Below are 17,674 nucleotides of genomic sequence, written 5' to 3'. Positions count from 1 at the left end.
ATCGGATATTGTTCTTTAAATGATTATCTTATCCTTTTAAACTAAAAATGTACTAAATAATATACTGACTATCAATAAGTATTTGGGGACACCTATGCAAATGACGATATCTGCGGTCCAAAGGTATGTCACTGACTACGCCGGTATATATCGTGTAGGAAACAGCATTGGCTTTAGTTGCATGCAAGATGCCTCGCAGTTCGGAGCTCTCTGATTTCGAAAAAGGTATAATTATCGGGTATCACAAATGTGGCCGATTCTTAAGGGACATATCTAGCGATCTGAAGTACCCCAAATCGACAGTGACCCATGTGATTAAGAAGTGGAAGGTGAGCGGTGATTGTCGGAATGTGCCCCGAGTCGGCAGACCAACGAAACTGGGAGATAGAAACCGACGAGTGCTGTCCAGAGAAATTCGGAAGAACCACACCCAACCGATGGTCCTCATCCGCGAGGAGTTTCAACAGGCATCCAGGAGTATTGTTTCAATGAATACCATCCGTAAGGAAGCACATCTGCTTTGTTTTCATGGTCGTGCTGCTGCCCATAAGCCTTTGATCACAAAGTCCAACCGTGCTGCTTGGTTAATGTGGTGCAAAGCACATCGAAATTGGACCGTAGATCAGTGGAAACAGGTTCTTCGGAGTAATGAATTAAGGTTCACCCTTTACCGTTCGGATGGCAGGGTCTGGGTCTGGCATCTTCTAGGTATCTCTGGCGAATTCCTTCTAGGTATGACACAATCAGTATATTTGTCACTTCTGTTACCTCTCCGGTCAAGATGTCAGAGTCAATTGTTCTTCTCTCATGATACCACCGAAATTATTACATATATACAGCAAAGATCCATTACATTATGACCACCCTCCATCTATAACAATGGCATCTCACCGGAACAAACACACTGCACGTGCACGGCTGAGGGAGTATATAAAGCAGCTATGCATTGTCTTTCCAAACATTATGCAATTAGCAACATAATGGGAAAAGCAGCTGATTTATCAGACTTTGATAAAGGTCAGATCGTTATGGCTTGGCAACTGGAAACATCAGTATTAGAAATGGCACGTTTAGTGAGCTGTTCACGTGCAGTTGTTGTAAGCACATATCGAAAGTGATGTATGGATGGTGAAATGACAAGTTGCTAGCCAGCAGTGCGTTGTTGACAATGCATTGATTCCAGTGGTGACTGTTTCTAAACACACTGTGCAGCGTACATTGCTGTGTATGAGCCTATGCAGCCGAAGGCCGAAGTATGTCCCTGCACTGGTGGCATGTCATTGCCAGCTGTGTGTACAGTGGGCCAAGAAACATCAGAATTGGATATTAGAAGAATGGAAGAAAGTTGCATGGTCTAATGAATCGTGTTTTCTGGTCCATCACATCGACGGGTGTGTGCTAATAAACTGATTTCCAGATGAACCATGGCTCCCAGATGCACAGTTGGATGGATACAAGCCAGTAGCGGGTGTATTACGTTGTGTGTAATGTTTTCATGGAGGACATTAGGACCCATAATTCTCATAGAACAATCTCTGACGTCTGTCGTTACATGAACATTGTTGCAGACCAGGTTCACCCATTCATGACAAAAGTATTTCCGATGGGGGATGGTATTTACCAACAGATTATGCACCATGTCATAAAAGTCAAACATTCAGGGAGTGATTCGAGGAACATTCCAGCGACTTTCAAGCCATGTATTGGCTTCCAAATTCACCTGACATTAATTAAATAGAGTTGTGGTCCAACCTGGAAAACCAAATTCGTGCTGTCATGCTACCTTCTCACAATATGCTTGAATTGCAGGACCAGTTGATGAGTGCTTGGTACCAGATACCTCAGACCACCTATCAGCACCTTATCTAATCCATGCTATGCCAGGTGCTGGCAGTTTTGAGGGCTAAAGGTAGTCCTACATGTTATTAACAGAGTGATCATAATGTAATCGCCCTTCAGTATATGTATAGTATATATATATATATAGTATATTCTGTTATATTATTATTTTGGATATGAATGTAGTATTTTATTGCTAATCTGTTTCACAAAGCAGAATTTTGCTAACTCAGATGAAATTTAAGGCCTTTGGTACTTGACGGTGATTACCTCTTGAAAGTACATTGCATAGAAACAGAAGTTTGACAGTGTATGAGGAGCTAGGTATTGTAAGTTTCCAGGTTTGTTTGACAGGCTATTTCAGTTCTTAATTTTATGTACGGTATGGATATATGCTTCCTAAATTATTTATATTTTTTATTTTGTTAAGATTTAGGTCAGTTTCCTCATTTGATTTCATAAATATGCAGTCATCATTTTTGCTTTCAAATAATTTTTTGCCATACTATATATGCAGAAGCAAGAAAGGTGTCTTTTGTAAAACATTTTAAATATGTTAAAATGCCTTAAAATAAATGGTGAGAGTTCTGAGTCTTTTATTATGAACTACATTCTCTCTCTCTCTCTTTTTTTTTTTTTTAAGAAATATTTGTATTCATTACATATGGTGTTCTTTTCCTGTATTGAAGTAAAAAAAAAAAAAAAAAAAATTATTTAGATGTTAGTTCAAAAATTTCATTTTCATTTGCCAACTAAATATGTCATTGTTCTTTTATTTGCCTAATGAATTCTTGGCTATTTTTATATGAAAAATTTTCAACTTTCCTAAAAATAGTCTAATAAAAAATTAGCTATGTTTTCAAACTTGTAAAATATTAAATTATGTTATGCATAGAATTAATAAAAATTGTTCATTTGTTCAGTATTGGCTGATGTACCTATTTTAAACATCTCTTTGTTTAAAATCAAATTAGAACATTTAACTGTTTGTCTTTTTGAATTTATTTCAGGTTTTTGGACGTATGTTCATGCTGGTTGGGATGATACATTCTGAACCTCGAATACAATCAAAACCAGTTATTTTTTATCTACTGTCTATCTATGCACTCAGTGAAGTTATTCGGTAAATCTAAGAACATAGAATTTGTCAAGTATTACATATTCAAGTTAGAAAATACTTTTAGAAAATTTTTAAACAAAATATTTTTTGTACCAAATTAGATTACACTCATCTATGGAATCTTTTATAACAATAATGTCTTAATATCAAACCTTGTTTTGATCAAAGTGCTTACACATTTTATTGCTTTTTACACAGTACTTTTAGAAAATTTTTAACAATATTTTTTTTTTACATTATCAGACTACATTCATCTTTGGAATCTTATAACAATAGTGTCTTAACCTTTTTCCGGGAGCTGGGACATATATGTCCCGCACATTCACTACTTTAAATGTGTCTCAAGAAATTTCAGTAAACTATGAAGATTTAAAATTTACTCCTTAATATGGATTAGGAAGTGCAATACCCTGTTGATTTGTTTTTCTGTTCCTTTCAGTTAAAATAAGTGACTAAACGGCCAAAATACATTCGAAATTGGACCCTATAGCCCACGGAAAAAGGTTAATGTCAAGCCTTGTTTGTGCATGCAAATGTTATTGCTTTTTTCACATATTTGAAGGTTTATTCATAAACCTTTTAGTTGATGAAAAACAACTGAATGTTATCTTAGTTATTAAGATATTTTTAAAATTTAGATACAGATTTCTTTTAAAAATTCAGATTTCAAAAGTCTGTGTTGATGTAATATATTTTCTTTTTCTCAGTTTTTGTAATCATTGTGAATACTTTATATTTTTGAAGCCAAGTCTTATGCAAAATCTTTTAGAAATTCTGTGAAATGTATAGATACGGTGGAATATACCAGATATATTTAATGCAGTTAATAATTTAGGCATATAATACATAAAATATTAAAATCCAGTTCAGTTCAGTTGAAATTGGCATGGGCAGCATATAGTGACAACTGTTACTTTTACTGCATGTCTTGAAAATTGCCCTAAGGCATTGGTAAATATTTAGTAATAAAGGTAATAACCACCACACGAACAGGCAAAGCTAGATCATGTACTTAAAGTACATATGTGGGAATTTTGAAGGAGCATCTGGTAGTGAAGTAAATTACTTCTGAGCAGAGCCGTTCGAGCGAGTATCATCACAGAGTTGGAGAAAGGTGATTCGCCGAGGAATGATTGGAAGATTACTCTCCAAAGAACTGACCACGCAAGCTGCTGCTGGAAAACAGGATAGCCTGTAAAATGGAAAGTTAGTTACATTAAAGTTCAAAACAGATAAATCAGCAGATCCTTCTGTAATAGCAATTTACTCTTCATCTTCCATGAACTTCATTAACACCATTGCTGCACTGAAACCTGCTGTAGTTTTTGCTGCTCATCTCTTTTCTATATGTGATATGATACTGCTCAGGAAATTATTAATCTTCGGTTCTTGTAGCCAGTTAACAGCTTCTTTGAACTCTTTCGGAGGAGGTTTTTCTTGATTTTCTTGCTGTACAGGAGATTTGGATGAGTATTATTTTCTTCAGTTTCTATCAGTTTAGGAAGGTCTGCAGTGGTTGGAACTGGAACGGCAGGTTTTTGCAGAATTTTCTTCTTGCTTTCTAGTCTTTTCTCAATTGCTGAGCATCCTCGATAGGAACAGACATGTTGCTCAGAGCAGAACAGGCACTCTGGCTTTTCATGTGGTTTGAGGGGGCAAAGTTGGTTTTTGCCATACTTGCAGCGTTGCTCTGGGTTTACAAAGATGCTGTGAATGTACAAATTCCTGGATCATCCTTTTCCTCAGGATAAAACTTTCAATTCTCACATTAGTGTTAAACATATTCTTTAGCTGATGAATTGCTTGCCCTTCCTTCGTTTTCTCTAGTTCCAGTAGAAAAATGGGTAACTTCTCAAAGTTATTTTTCCGTCTCCTGGTGAACTGCTTTACTTTAATGATGGGGTAGTTTCTTCTTTGTAGATCCAATTTAATAGAGTCTTCCAACATTGTTTCCAGCAGTTTCTTTAATACTACTTTTACTGGCTTTTCACTCTGGAGTTGAAACGAATGATATGGAATTTTCCTGTCTTGCAGCAGTTTCATGGCCTTTCTATAATCATCAATGGTTTTTTACATTTACATACAATGATTTAGATTTCATATCAGCTTCAAATTCATGACTACAAGCATTGATTAAAATTTTGTGCACTTGGATCCAATCAATGGCATTCTGTTGAAATACAATTGGTGGTGGCGTTTCTTCTTTGTTAGCTCTGCCTGCTTCAGCATTTTCATCAGATTTCAAAGTTTCAAATATATTATTTTCCTGTGGAATTTTCATCTTCTCTTGATTTTCCATAACTTTTTTTTTTTTTTTTTTTTTGGTATGATTCTTATTTCCTTATCATCTGCCGGATGATTATTCGTCTCCATAGTCAATTTTTTCTGTTCGTGCCGTTCATACATACTAGACATTATCAGTTGTTCCTTAAAGTCTTGAACTTGCTTTGCTATTTCTGCTCTAGATGAAATCTCTTGCTGAAAATATCTTCATTCATATTGGGAGCAATTATATGCTCCCAATATAAATTCTATTCTATTCTCCCAATATATATTCTTATATGCAAGCATATAATTGAGTATATTAAAATTTGTTAAATTTTCAGATTTTAAGGTATTTACTCTTCCCAGACATGCTTCATATTCAGATGGAAGAGAAACACACTAGTGTAAGAATTAAATTAAGTTCTTCATATTGTTTGCTTGGAATTTATGTTATTCCATGCAAATATATTTTTATTTGCTCAGTTACATTCGCTTTTTTATAGCATTTCAGTATTTCCTGTTTAATTTTCTTCCATAATTATTCACTTTCATTTCTGATATTTTTTATATTGTTATTGAAATTTTTATGTGAAATGAATCAATGAAATAAAAATATATCAAATTTTAGTAAATTTAAGAAAACACTGAACTGTTTTACTCTTATCTTCAAGAAATAGTTTTTTTTTCTTTTCCGCTAAGTGTATAATAAACTAAATTAATTGTTGTTTCACAATGTATAGTATTACTAAAGAATCCTCTTGAGTTATTTAGTTGTTGAATTATATGGAACTGATTATCATAAGTAGGATTAACTGCCTTATTAAATTTTATGTATTTTTTAAAAATATTGACTGTTTTTAATGTATATTTAATTTTGAAACTTCATTAAATTTTAGGTATCCATATTATATGTTACGAGTGTATAATGTAAATGTTAGTTTCATAACCTGGCTGCGCTACACTATCTGGATACCTCTATATCCCCTTGGATTCCTTTGCGAAGGTATAGGTACTTTTCGTTGCCTACTTTGAGTATTTGTATTATTAATAATCTTTTTAAAAATTAAAATTGTGTATCTTTTTTGAAGATTAATTTTTTTTTTGTTCTTTTTACAAATTTTCATTCTTTGTTTAAGATGCTGCTCAGGCATTGAGAATCATAAATAGGTAAAAAGAATAGCATAAGTTGCAGTATTATGAGAGCTGCTCATTTTAAGTATAAACAACAAAGTTTATTAATTTCAGAGATAATTAAAGTAATCAGTTAGGTTAATGTTTAAAAAGACTTAACATATCACAGCATAACATTGTTCCGTTAGACATAATAATAATTCATCCTTTTAAGGCTTTGGTGCATGCTGATGGAAAAGTTTGAAATGGTACACAAGTTCATCTGAGCTTGCCAGTTTTATGCTCCTTTGCTGAATGCTGCATTGAGTTTCATTACTCAACATTCTGAATTCCATTGCTCCTGCTTTTCATAAAATTTAAACTAACTGTAACTGATTTTTGCAAAACTGAAATTTTACTTTCGGAATTAGTTTAGTTATGATACTCTCAGTTATTTGTTCTCTTGAAAGATAAGATAATTTTATAATAATTTTGTCATACAGGTCATATGTATAATTTAATTTTTAGTGCGTTTCGTTTCCGAACTGTATTTTTCAGATTCAACAATTTTACAGATGCAATAAGTTTTATTGTTGAATGATTACCTTCAAAGACATTTATGGGTAAAGTTTGAGGTAGATCAATCTTCCAGTAAGTTTTAATAACCACAGTAATGCTTTGTGTAGCCTGTGATAGTGCAACATATTCAGCTTCTGCTGAGAATAATGGAACACTCATTTCTTTTCTTGAAGACTATGATATACTTTGATGTGACTACCCAATAAAATAACATTTCCTGATGTAGATATTCTGTCATGCACCTATTGACATATTATCGACATCTGCGTAGACTACAAGATTTGGTTTTACACTTGAAGAAATGCATAGAGAAAGTTTTCTTTCCCACTTGTGCTTAACTGTCTAATAACTTGTTTCATTGTATCTCAGTCTTTTTGATGTGGATCGTTATATCTTCTGTTAAGTATGTGAGTTAAAGCTGTAGTAGCTGGGCATGTATAGACAATGTATATAAAAGACATCCAACAGGTTAGAAATATTTATCATTTAAAAGGGAAAAAAATTCTTGTTTTCCTAGGCTATAATAATTTTTCTTTAATGGGCTTTATTTCCTCAAGTTGGCTTATTTTATTTTTCTGAGATAAAAGATTCCACCTTCTTTTTTTATTTATTTTTAATCCTAAGAATTGTTAGCTTTATCCAAATGCATTATTTGATAGTGTTTCTTTAAAATATTGATTACTTCAAGAACTAATGTTGTTTCTTTAGCACTCATTATAATATTATCAACATACCCAATTATATTAATTCTTCTATCACAATCCCGTTTGTTTGTTTGAGGCCACAAATTGATTTCTTTAACTTGCAAGCTTTATTTCTTTTTTCTGGTTTTAAAAATGCATCTGGTTGTTCCATGTATATTAGTTCATTTAATTTTTTATGCAAAAACTTTGTTTTAATATCTAGTTGGTGGATATTTGCACTGTTATATGCGAGCCATGCTAAGAAAACAAATTGTGGTGTATTTCACTACTTAAGAAAAATTTTCATCATAATCATTTCTATCTTTTTAGATAAATCCTGTGGTAACTAATCTTGATTGTATTTTATCTTCTTGCCCCTTTCATTATATTTGATTTTCAGCTCTCATTTGCTTCCTGCTATATGTTTTCGTGGTGATAAATCTGGAAGGTGATAAGTATTAATCTCTTTTGAAGAGTTTATTTCTTCCTCCATCATCTTGATCCAAACCAACCTTCTTATTTTGGCAAGTTTAAAATTTCTTCAAAGCCTATGGATCTCATATTTTGAAATATTGTTGATGCTTTGGTTTCACATATGTAGAAAATCTATTTAGTGGATCACCTTTAATTGTTCTACTAAAAACTCATCTGTGTACATTTTTTTAAAGATCATTTACCCAGTTCTTCAGTTGTTTCTAAAGCTGCTGTCAGATCATCACCAAGCAATGTTTCTTCATTACCTTCTTCACCATTCTGGAGGTATTGGATGAAATAATTTTGAATCTTTAGTATTGTTTCATGCATATCTATGAGATGTGGACGTGTTTTTTGAAAATTTAATTGCTTGCTATTATTTTTCACCTCTATACATTTAACTGCTGCATTTCTTCTGGTTTTGCTTTGTTTACATAAAAAATGTGCTTTATAGCCAAATACTTGTGTAAGTGATTTAATTTCGCTTTCCTAGTGTTCCGCAATGTATATGTTGTTTTTTCTATAATTTTACTTGATAACTCATTTTGAAGATATATAGCTGTAACTGCTGCACCAGCCTATAAGCTTTTCAGTATGTTTGAACTTGTTAGCATAACCTTTGTCATATCTATTAATGAATTATTAAAGTTTGATGAGAATAGCCAAGTTTCTTTAGGTACTTTTCATTGAATTCATTACAGTACTCCATACTGTTTTCAGATCTTAGAACTTTTATTTTCTTTCTAAATTTGTTTTTGATGCAGCATATACTTCTACTTTATCCAATACTAGAGTTGTTATAAAAGCTATAAATAACAAAGCAACCTTTATTTATATGTGATTGAACTGAAAGTAAATTAATCTCTAGCTGTGGTATATACAGTACTTTTTCTGATTTTATTTGATCATTTAAAGTTCAAAATAGCCTTCAACCAATACCATGAGAAATTTATTTAGTGACAGTTACTGTGTGCTTATTTAACTTGGAGGGGGGGGGAGTTATCATCACTTATCATATGAGTTGAAGATACAGAATCATTAATCCATTCTTGTGTGTTTGATTTATATATTTTTAGAATTTACTTTAACTGAACTTGCAAATTTTCAGTTGCTAGCTGTTCTTACCATGATTATATTTGATGTTTTCTACTGTTTGTGTATTTGTTACTTGGAATATACTTTTATGATTTTGAACATAATTTCCCATGTCTCTTTTATTTGCATCTGTTTTTAAAGAAATCCCAGTGTTTCATTTTTAGCAATCACTTGTAAAATGGATATTTGTATTATAAATAGAGGAATATCTTTTAACATTAAATTGTGATTTGATTTCACTTTTTATCCCTTCAAGGATTATGGATGTAAATTTCGGCATAGAAGGATGGTTTTACATTTTGTTATACACAAAAATTTGTGTCCAACCCAAGTTCTGCTATGCTGCCTCAACGTGGGGGGGGGCGTCACTGGGCGGAACGGGCAAAGTACATTGGGAGCATAGCTCTTGGTAGGACCACCCTAGGCGTGAAGGCCATTCCAACATGCCCAGCTAAAGCATAGCAGGCGAAGATCCTTTAGGGGATTACCGTCTTGGTGATTGAATGTCATCCTGGAGCCCCAGTGATCTCTCCTCCTTTCCTCTTCACTGCAACTTTTCTTGTTTTCCTTCTTCCCATGTGGTTTCCTCTTCTGAGGTTCAGGTTCATCATAAGAAACTGGAACAGCCTTGTCCCTATTTTTTTGAGTGGAGAGAAAACTGCCCACATGTTTTCCGTGCGTGGAGATCCGTGTCATTGGAAAGGAGAGTCCTGGTAGTTGAGGTACAAGGGACTGTCCCCAACACACTGCTTTGGCCTCTGATTCAGTTAAATGGGAGGCACCTTGTCGTCCTCAAAGGTGTCAACCAGCTGGTCACTAGTCCTTGTGTCAGTGGTTTGGGGACAAGCTTTGGGACTTCAGTTTGCATATAGGTCAGGCTAGCCCTGGCATAGGAATCTGGGTCCCCTTGTTGGGCTCCATGGTGGGTGGGGCGGTTGGACCTGAATCATTTTTCATTTAAATATGAATGCTATGATACCTTCCTGCTCCAACAGTGTACCCGATACTCCTATTGTGACCAAAAGACTAAGAAGTGACACTGTCTCAGATGTTTTTTGTCCACGTTTCTTAATTATAACCAGCTCTGAAGAATTGAAAAAAATGTCATCCTTTCTAATAAACAAACATCTTTTGTCTTCTGTAGTAGAACTGAAAAATATTAAGAGACTTCGGTCTGGAGATCTTTTGATAGAAACTGTGTCTGGAAAGCAGTCTAATCATCTTTTGAAACTAACTAAATTAGGACAAGTAAACATTGAAGTTAAGCCACATAACACTCTGAACTCGTCCTGAGGAGTAATCTCTGAAATAAGCTTACTATCAGTAACTGAAAAGAAATTTGTTAAAGAGCTGGCAGATCAAATTGTGTGTGGTGCTCGTAGGATCAAAATATGGGAAGACGGTCAACTCATTTCCACTAAACATGTCATACTTACTTTTAAGTCTCCTAACCTGCCTAAAAACATCAAAGTTGGATACCTAAACTGTTCAGTTAGGCTGTCTATACCGAATCCAATGCATAGCTTCAAATGTCAGCGCTGTGGACATGGAAAGACAACTTGTTGTGGTAGCCTCATGTGCGCTCAATATTCCATCGTAGGCCATGCCAGTGAAGGCTGCTCTGCTGCTCCCTCATGTATAAATTGTAAAGGCGAGCACCCAGCTTTTTCAAGATCATGTCTGAAATGGCAGACAGAAAAAAAAAAAAAAAAAAAAAAATTCAAAACATTTAAGTTACACAAAAGATATCATTTGCAGAAGCCAAAAGACTTGTTCTCTCTAATCAGCCAAGATCTAATAAATCTTATGCATCCGGAACAAAATCATTCAGATCAATATCACCGCAAACCACAATAACAGCACAGAAAAAAGAACTAGCAATGACAGAAGATCCTAGAAACCCAAAATCAGGGAATCTATGTTGAAAGTAATATGCCAGTAACTGCATCCAAAGGAAAACAGGATGCCCAACAGAACAAACATAGAGATGTTATCAAAGAGAAAAATATCAAACCTCCAGTCAAAGTTCTATTGCAAGCAAGTGCAGGACGCCTAGACGACTTGGACCAAATGGATGTTGAAAAAGGATTATCCCCTCAAAAGCCTTTTGCCTTGAAAGTAAAAAAAAACAGCACCGCCAAAACAAGCATCCATAATGGGTACATTTATTTTGTGGAATTGCCGGGGTTTCCGTCAAAACCTTTATAATATCAAGGATTTAATACACATTTATCAGCCTGTCTGCTTTGCACTTCAGGAGACCTTGTTATAACCAAGCAGACATGCTCAGATACAGATATATACCACAGTAAGAAAGGACAACTCATGTGGGGATCGTGCCGTGGTGGTGTGGGCCTTATTGTCTCCCACAATCACCCATACACTGCTCTCCCTTTGAGGACCTTCCTTCAAGCTGTGGCAGTTCAGATTAATCTACGCTTTTCAATCTCAGTATGCACTATTTATGTACCACCACATGAGCATGTTGATCAGCGAGAGTTAGACAGAACAATTGAGCAACTCTCAGAACCTTTTTTGCTTTTAGGTGACTTCAATGCACATAGTACATTATGGGGAAGTAGGGACACTAATTCAAGGGGCTGGCAGATTGAACAATTAATGGAAGATCATTCTATTTGTCTCCTTAATAATGGAGAATACACATACTTTCATCAGCTGACTAGAACATTTCATACAATTGATTTGTTTTTTTGTTCTCCATCTCTACTACCTTTTTGCTCTTTCAGTGTAGGAGAGAATCTCTATGATAGTGACCATTTCTCAGTCATTATAATTATTACAGGAAAGTCAGTGATCTCAAAGACAACCACACTTATTTTACGATAAAGCTGATTGGGATCATTTTGCATCTTGTGCTGAGCTGACTGAAGAAATGGTTAACGATCTGGACATTAATACAGCAGTAAAAGTGATCTCTGATACTATAGTACAAGCAGCTGAACTCTGTATTCTGAAGTTCTTGACAAAGTTCCCTAAACCCTGGTGGAACAGTGATTGTCATAAAACTTTGAGAGAGCAAAAGAAAGCGTGGCATATCTTCCGCCAATATCCAACACTGGCAAATTTTCTGGCCTTTAAAAAAGCTAAGGCAAATGCAAGAAAAGTGAGGTGGCCAAAGAAAGTCAAAGAAAGTCATGAGCAGCCCACATGTCCACTATTACCTCCTCAATGTCTAGCAAACAGGTTTGGGAAAGAGTCCGCAAAGCCTCTGGACTATATAATGATTATTCATTTTATGTTCTAGAAAAAGAGGGAAAGTTGATAAGCACTAGAGAAGAAATAGCTGATGCTTTAGGTGATACATTTGCTGCTGCATCTGGCAGTAGCAATTACTCAGAAGAGTTTATGTCCACAAAAGATGTGCTTGGAAAGGATTCAGATCGACTTTTTCCATCCTAATGCAGAATCTTCTAATAAAGATCTCACCATATTTGAATTAAGAAGTGTAATATCTCACACTGATAGGACCTGCCCTGGTTCTGATGGCATAACTTAATTGATGATAAATCATCTGCCCTATGAATCTCTAGTAGTCCTCCTACCTCTTTATAATAAAATATAGAAGGAACATATTCTTCCAACTGCCTGGTGCAGGGCCTTTGTAATCCCTATAGCAAAACCTGGCAAGTACCCGAAACATCCTTTAAATTACCGCTCCATCGCGCTCACTAGCTGCCTTTGCAAGGTTATGGAAAAAATGGTAAATCACCGTCTCACCTACTATTTGAAAATTAATCATTTCCTATCGCCTTACCAAAGTGGTTTCTGTAAGGGAAGATCTTCACTTGACAATGCCAGTTTTGAATGAAGATGGTAATTTACCCATCTTCATTCAAAACTTTCTGAAGAACCGCACTTTCCAAGTTAAGATTGGTTAGTTGCTTTCTCAAGTATTTGTACCACAAGAAGGTGTACCTCAAGGTTCAGTGTCACTCTTTTCAGCCTAAAAAACTAATTCCATTTTAAGAGAACTTCACCCCACAGTGCATGATTCCCTGTATGTTGATGATTTGATGATCTATTGTCATGGTCAAGATATGAGATACATTGAGAGACAACTACAAATTGCTTTAAACAGAATCATAAAGTGGTCCAACAACAATGGTTTTAAATTTTCTAGCCAGAAGACTGTCTGCATGCATTTCTGTCGCAAAAGAAATCTACATCCTGGTCCAGAGCTGTATCTTGATGGCTCTTTGATCTGCATTGAGCCAGAAGTAAAATTCTTAGGGGTTATATTTGACAGAAAGTTCACTTTCCTTCTGCATATCTTAAATCTAAAGAAAAATTGTGCTAAAGCTCTCAACATACTGAAAGTCCGGGCCAATACTTCATGGGGAGAAGAACGTTGTTCTGTGCTCTGCATTTATAGCGCTTTAATCTGTTCCAAACTTGAATATGGCTGTGTTATCTATGCATTAGCAAGACCTAATGTGCTACTGAAATTGGATCCAGTCCACCATCAAGCGCTACGGATTTGCTGTAGGGGTTTCAGAACATCTCCAGTCCAAAGTTTATATGTCATCTCTTTTGAACCATCTCTGGAATTTACATGCAAGCAGTTGTCCATTAATCTTCATTATACAGTCAAAAGTCGTTAATTTGGACACTCATAATCCGGACCTCAAAGCTACAAACTTTCTGCGCATGCGTCGCGTTGACGCATGCGCGTAAGACCTTTACCGCTGCTAATTTGCGTGTGCGCAAAATACGTTTACGAATGCGCGTTTAATGTATAACGGACGGGATAAGCTAAGCTAAAATTATTTCAGTTAATGTTGCAGATTGCGTTGTTCCTTAATCTTCGAATTGGATTCGGATTATTATTTTTTGCAGACTGTTAGAGCAATTTTATAAAAGTAAGCTTGAACTTTCGATTATGTCAAATAGAATTTCCGATATATATTTACTAATATGTAAAGGATATACAAAGCGAAAGTAAGCTTGAACTTTCGATTATGTCAAATAGAATTTCCGATATATATTTACTAATATGTAAAGGATATACAAAGCGAAAGTATCTTTCGGAGTCCATTAAACAAAAAGTGGAATTGCTGCAAAAAATGGATAAAGTTTATCTAAACTTTAACGTTTGTTTAATCTAAACTTTGTTTATCTTTAACGCGGCGGCGGCGTGCATTGAATTGGAAGTTTATCTGTCAGCACTATCCTTATCTTAAGGGCAGATGTTTTTATTTTATTTGGCTTATAATTGCTTACTCAATGTAGTATTTCATCTCGTCTTTGATATGATTTAAATCAAATGCCTCGTCATTATAATTCGCTTCCGATAGCGAAGAAAGTGACAGAGGTTATTGAAAACGAAAAAATTTCGATTGACAAATTAGTCGGTATTCTCGACACAGCAATTATATCACTTGAACAGCGGAACTTTGTAACTGAACAAGAAATTATGTCTGTTTATGGAATTAAAGAGAATGTATTATAACATAAAAAACGAAGCAACTTAAACAACTTACATTGAAAGAAATGTTTAATAAAGTAAACAAATAAATATTAAGCTTTTTTTTTTGTAAATTTTGATACCCTTTAAATCATAATTGTTCTTTATTTCGTAAATTACGGTTTCATATTTTTAATTTTATAATTTCTGCATGCCATTTTACCAGTTTTAAACTGATGATCTATAATCCGGAATCGCCGAAGTCCCGACGAGTCCGAATTAACGACTTTTGAATGTAGTAATGTTACAAGCCGAACATCCTGTCCGACTCATGACATTTGATCAGTACTGGGGTATCTACCAAGCACGTTGTTCATGTATCCCACCTTTTGATCTTCACATTCACTCACTGATTGAAGAATTCAAGCTAAAAGATCTGCATTCCCAAAACTTTATTTTTTTCGGTGTTGTTCTCTGGCAAGAAGTGAATATTCACCTACTGAACATTTTTAGAGAACATAAGAAGAGTAGTACCAATGATGTCTAATATCAACAAATTTTCCTAAAGCATAGAAGCAGTCATTCTAACTAACTATAAAGCAATTTTTCTGATGGCTCAAAGAATTATAATCATGTCGGGGCAGCTTTTGTTTGTGATAAAGAAATCAAGAGTAGTAAACTTCATAAGGCTGCATCTGTCTTTACTGCAGAAACTTTGCCATTTTGAATTCCTTAATCTTTATCTCTAAGCAGAATAGCAGAAAGTTCATCATCTACTTTGACTCTCTGAGTGCTCTTGAATCAATAACTACAAATACTAGCCACCCTTTGGTCTTAGAAATTTTAAAGGCACACCTCCATTTGTGAAACACAGGTTATTCTATTGCGCACTGCTGGGTCGCAGCAAAATCTGATATTACCTCTGAAAATGATGTCCCTTTTACAGACATACGGAATTACATTAGAACAAAGATCTTGTCCAAGTGGCAAGAACTCTGGGAATGCCCGACACTGAACAAATTAAGTCAGGTAAAACCCAATTTGGAGTAATGTGAGTCAAGAGGGAATCGAAAGGAGGATGTACTGCTGACTCGCCTACGAATTGGTCACTGCAGACTGACACATCAGTATCTCTTGAAAAGAGATAATGAGTGTATTTATGGCCCTTGCAACGTTCCCGTTTCAGTCAATCACATTTTAACCTGCTGTCCTACTCTTAGTCAGAAACGTGAATGTCATTTTCACTCAACGAATGTTAACAGATCTCATTGGAAAAAACCCTCACATCAACCTCATAAGATTTTTAAAAGACATCTTTTTTTTACTATAAGATTTGAAGTTTTTTCTTTTTATCCTTAAGATTTGAAGTTTTTTCTTTTTATCCTGCTCTACATGTTGCTAGAGCATTTCTCAAAGTCGTTTCTCCATGCCTTTATCAGCATTGCAGGTTCATTTCAACAATTCATCTGATACAGTGTGCTTGTGCATTTTGAATTTTATTCACCATTCGTTTGGTGCATAATAACCTTCAAGGTTTTGTGCCATTAAAAGTCAACCAACCAAAAATTTCTGCCCTCTACTGGTGGATCCAATTTCAGATTGATTGTATATTGAAAGACAAAGAGTCAAGGTACTAAGTGAAAGGGTCATTTTGGAATTATTAAGAAAATACCACTTTACTGATATTTCGGAGATTTTTAGGCTTTCAGGGCCAAGCCTATAATGCTCAGATGTTTGAAGCAGTTGAATCACACTTATGAATTTCCACAGTTTCAGCATGTCTACAATAGTCATCCACTAATTTGTTAATTGCTGTTAACGTATTGTAATAATTTGGGAAAAAATAGTAAAATTGCTTTCTAGTTACTATAAAAGCCTGACTATCTATGAATGCTCAAGTAAACCGAATATTTTAGAAAAATTTTTGCCCCAAAGAATTTAGTAAGTGAAAGATTTGTAATGCCACATTGTCACCAAACAGTGTGACTTAGTGCCAATAATGGATAAGATTAATGTCATAACACAATCATAAAATGTTTATTTTGGTTTAATGCAAATTCGATTAATTCCTAATAAGCCAATTTACTTTTTGTGAAGATGGACATAAGTTCTGTTTTCTACTCACATTTTGAAAAAATGATTAATATTTTAGACTGCATGAAGTATTTTCAAAGTTACAGGGTTTGGGCTTCAATGAAAGCCACCATATACGAATTTGAAAACAGTTAAACGATGCCTATGTAATGTGAAAATTTATAAGTGATTAAAATTTTTTATGTACTATTTCCATAATTTGTGTCTCTTTATTATCTAACTAAATAAAGGATCATCTGCTCATTTAACTTCTGCCGGAATGATTGCCGACATCTCCCCTAGCTTTCATATTTGGTGGGAATTCATAATTAAAGTGTTTTACTTTCATGTTTAAGGACTATGAAATATGCCGTCCTTGATGTCTGAAATGCATTTTTTTTTTCAAAATCGTATATAATTTTAAATTTAGTCTTAATATTCAAGTTGATAGCAAATGAGATGCTTCTTTTTAAAACTTTGGAGCAGACAATTTCCCTAGTGATTTCGCTTTTCTAATGTAAATTTCTTATATATATGCAGAATTTGGCATTTCTTGAGCATTCTGGATAGTCAAGATTTTACTGTCTTTTCCTTAATTTTTTCACCTATACTATGCAGTTTTTCAGCCAGCACTAATATTGCATTAATGTGTTTTTGAATTTTTAAACTTTCAATTTAACAGAATATACTTTTCTAAGGGGAAACAATTTATCTGTTAAATTTACATGTTCATTAACTGATCTTAATTTTTTCAACACTTCTTTTTTTCAGCAAATTTACTATGCAAAACATATATGATTTATGACTGAAATATTTAAGGATATTAAAATTCTTGCTTTGTGATCTTTACTGAACTAAGTATCACTAACTGTTTTGCCTCCTCCCAAATACCATAGTATCTAATCTTTTTTTTAAATTAAGTTTAAAGTTTTAAACATTTTAAACATTTATTTAAGTTTTAAACGTCCATGTGAAATAGTTTTCATCTGTTAATTTTTTATGTAAATTGAT

General features: G+C 34.3%; 1 protein-coding gene across 2 annotated transcripts in view; it reads left to right on the top strand.

Annotated features, from left to right (window-relative positions):
- Positions 1 to 17,674, top strand: part of Hacd2 (3-hydroxyacyl-CoA dehydratase 2) — a 96,284-nt gene that overhangs the window by 60,522 nt on the left and 18,088 nt on the right. For both annotated transcript variants that reach the window (XM_085814819.1, XM_085814818.1), the window contains 2 exons: positions 2,850 to 2,962; positions 6,121 to 6,227. In XM_085814819.1, the coding sequence (XP_085670945.1) occupies positions 2,850 to 2,962; positions 6,121 to 6,227 (220 nt within the window). The remainder of the gene's footprint in view (positions 1 to 2,849; positions 2,963 to 6,120; positions 6,228 to 17,674) is intronic.

The sequence above is a fragment of the Stegodyphus dumicola genome, chromosome 4, assembly GCF_044657685.1.
Source record: "Stegodyphus dumicola isolate Sdum_Otavi_A_Nest chromosome 4, ASM4465768v1".
In the NCBI taxonomy this organism is placed as follows: Eukaryota; Metazoa; Arthropoda; class Arachnida; order Araneae; family Eresidae; genus Stegodyphus; species Stegodyphus dumicola.
Note: the sequence above shows the minus strand (reverse complement) of the source record. Positions and strands in the feature narration are given on the sequence as shown.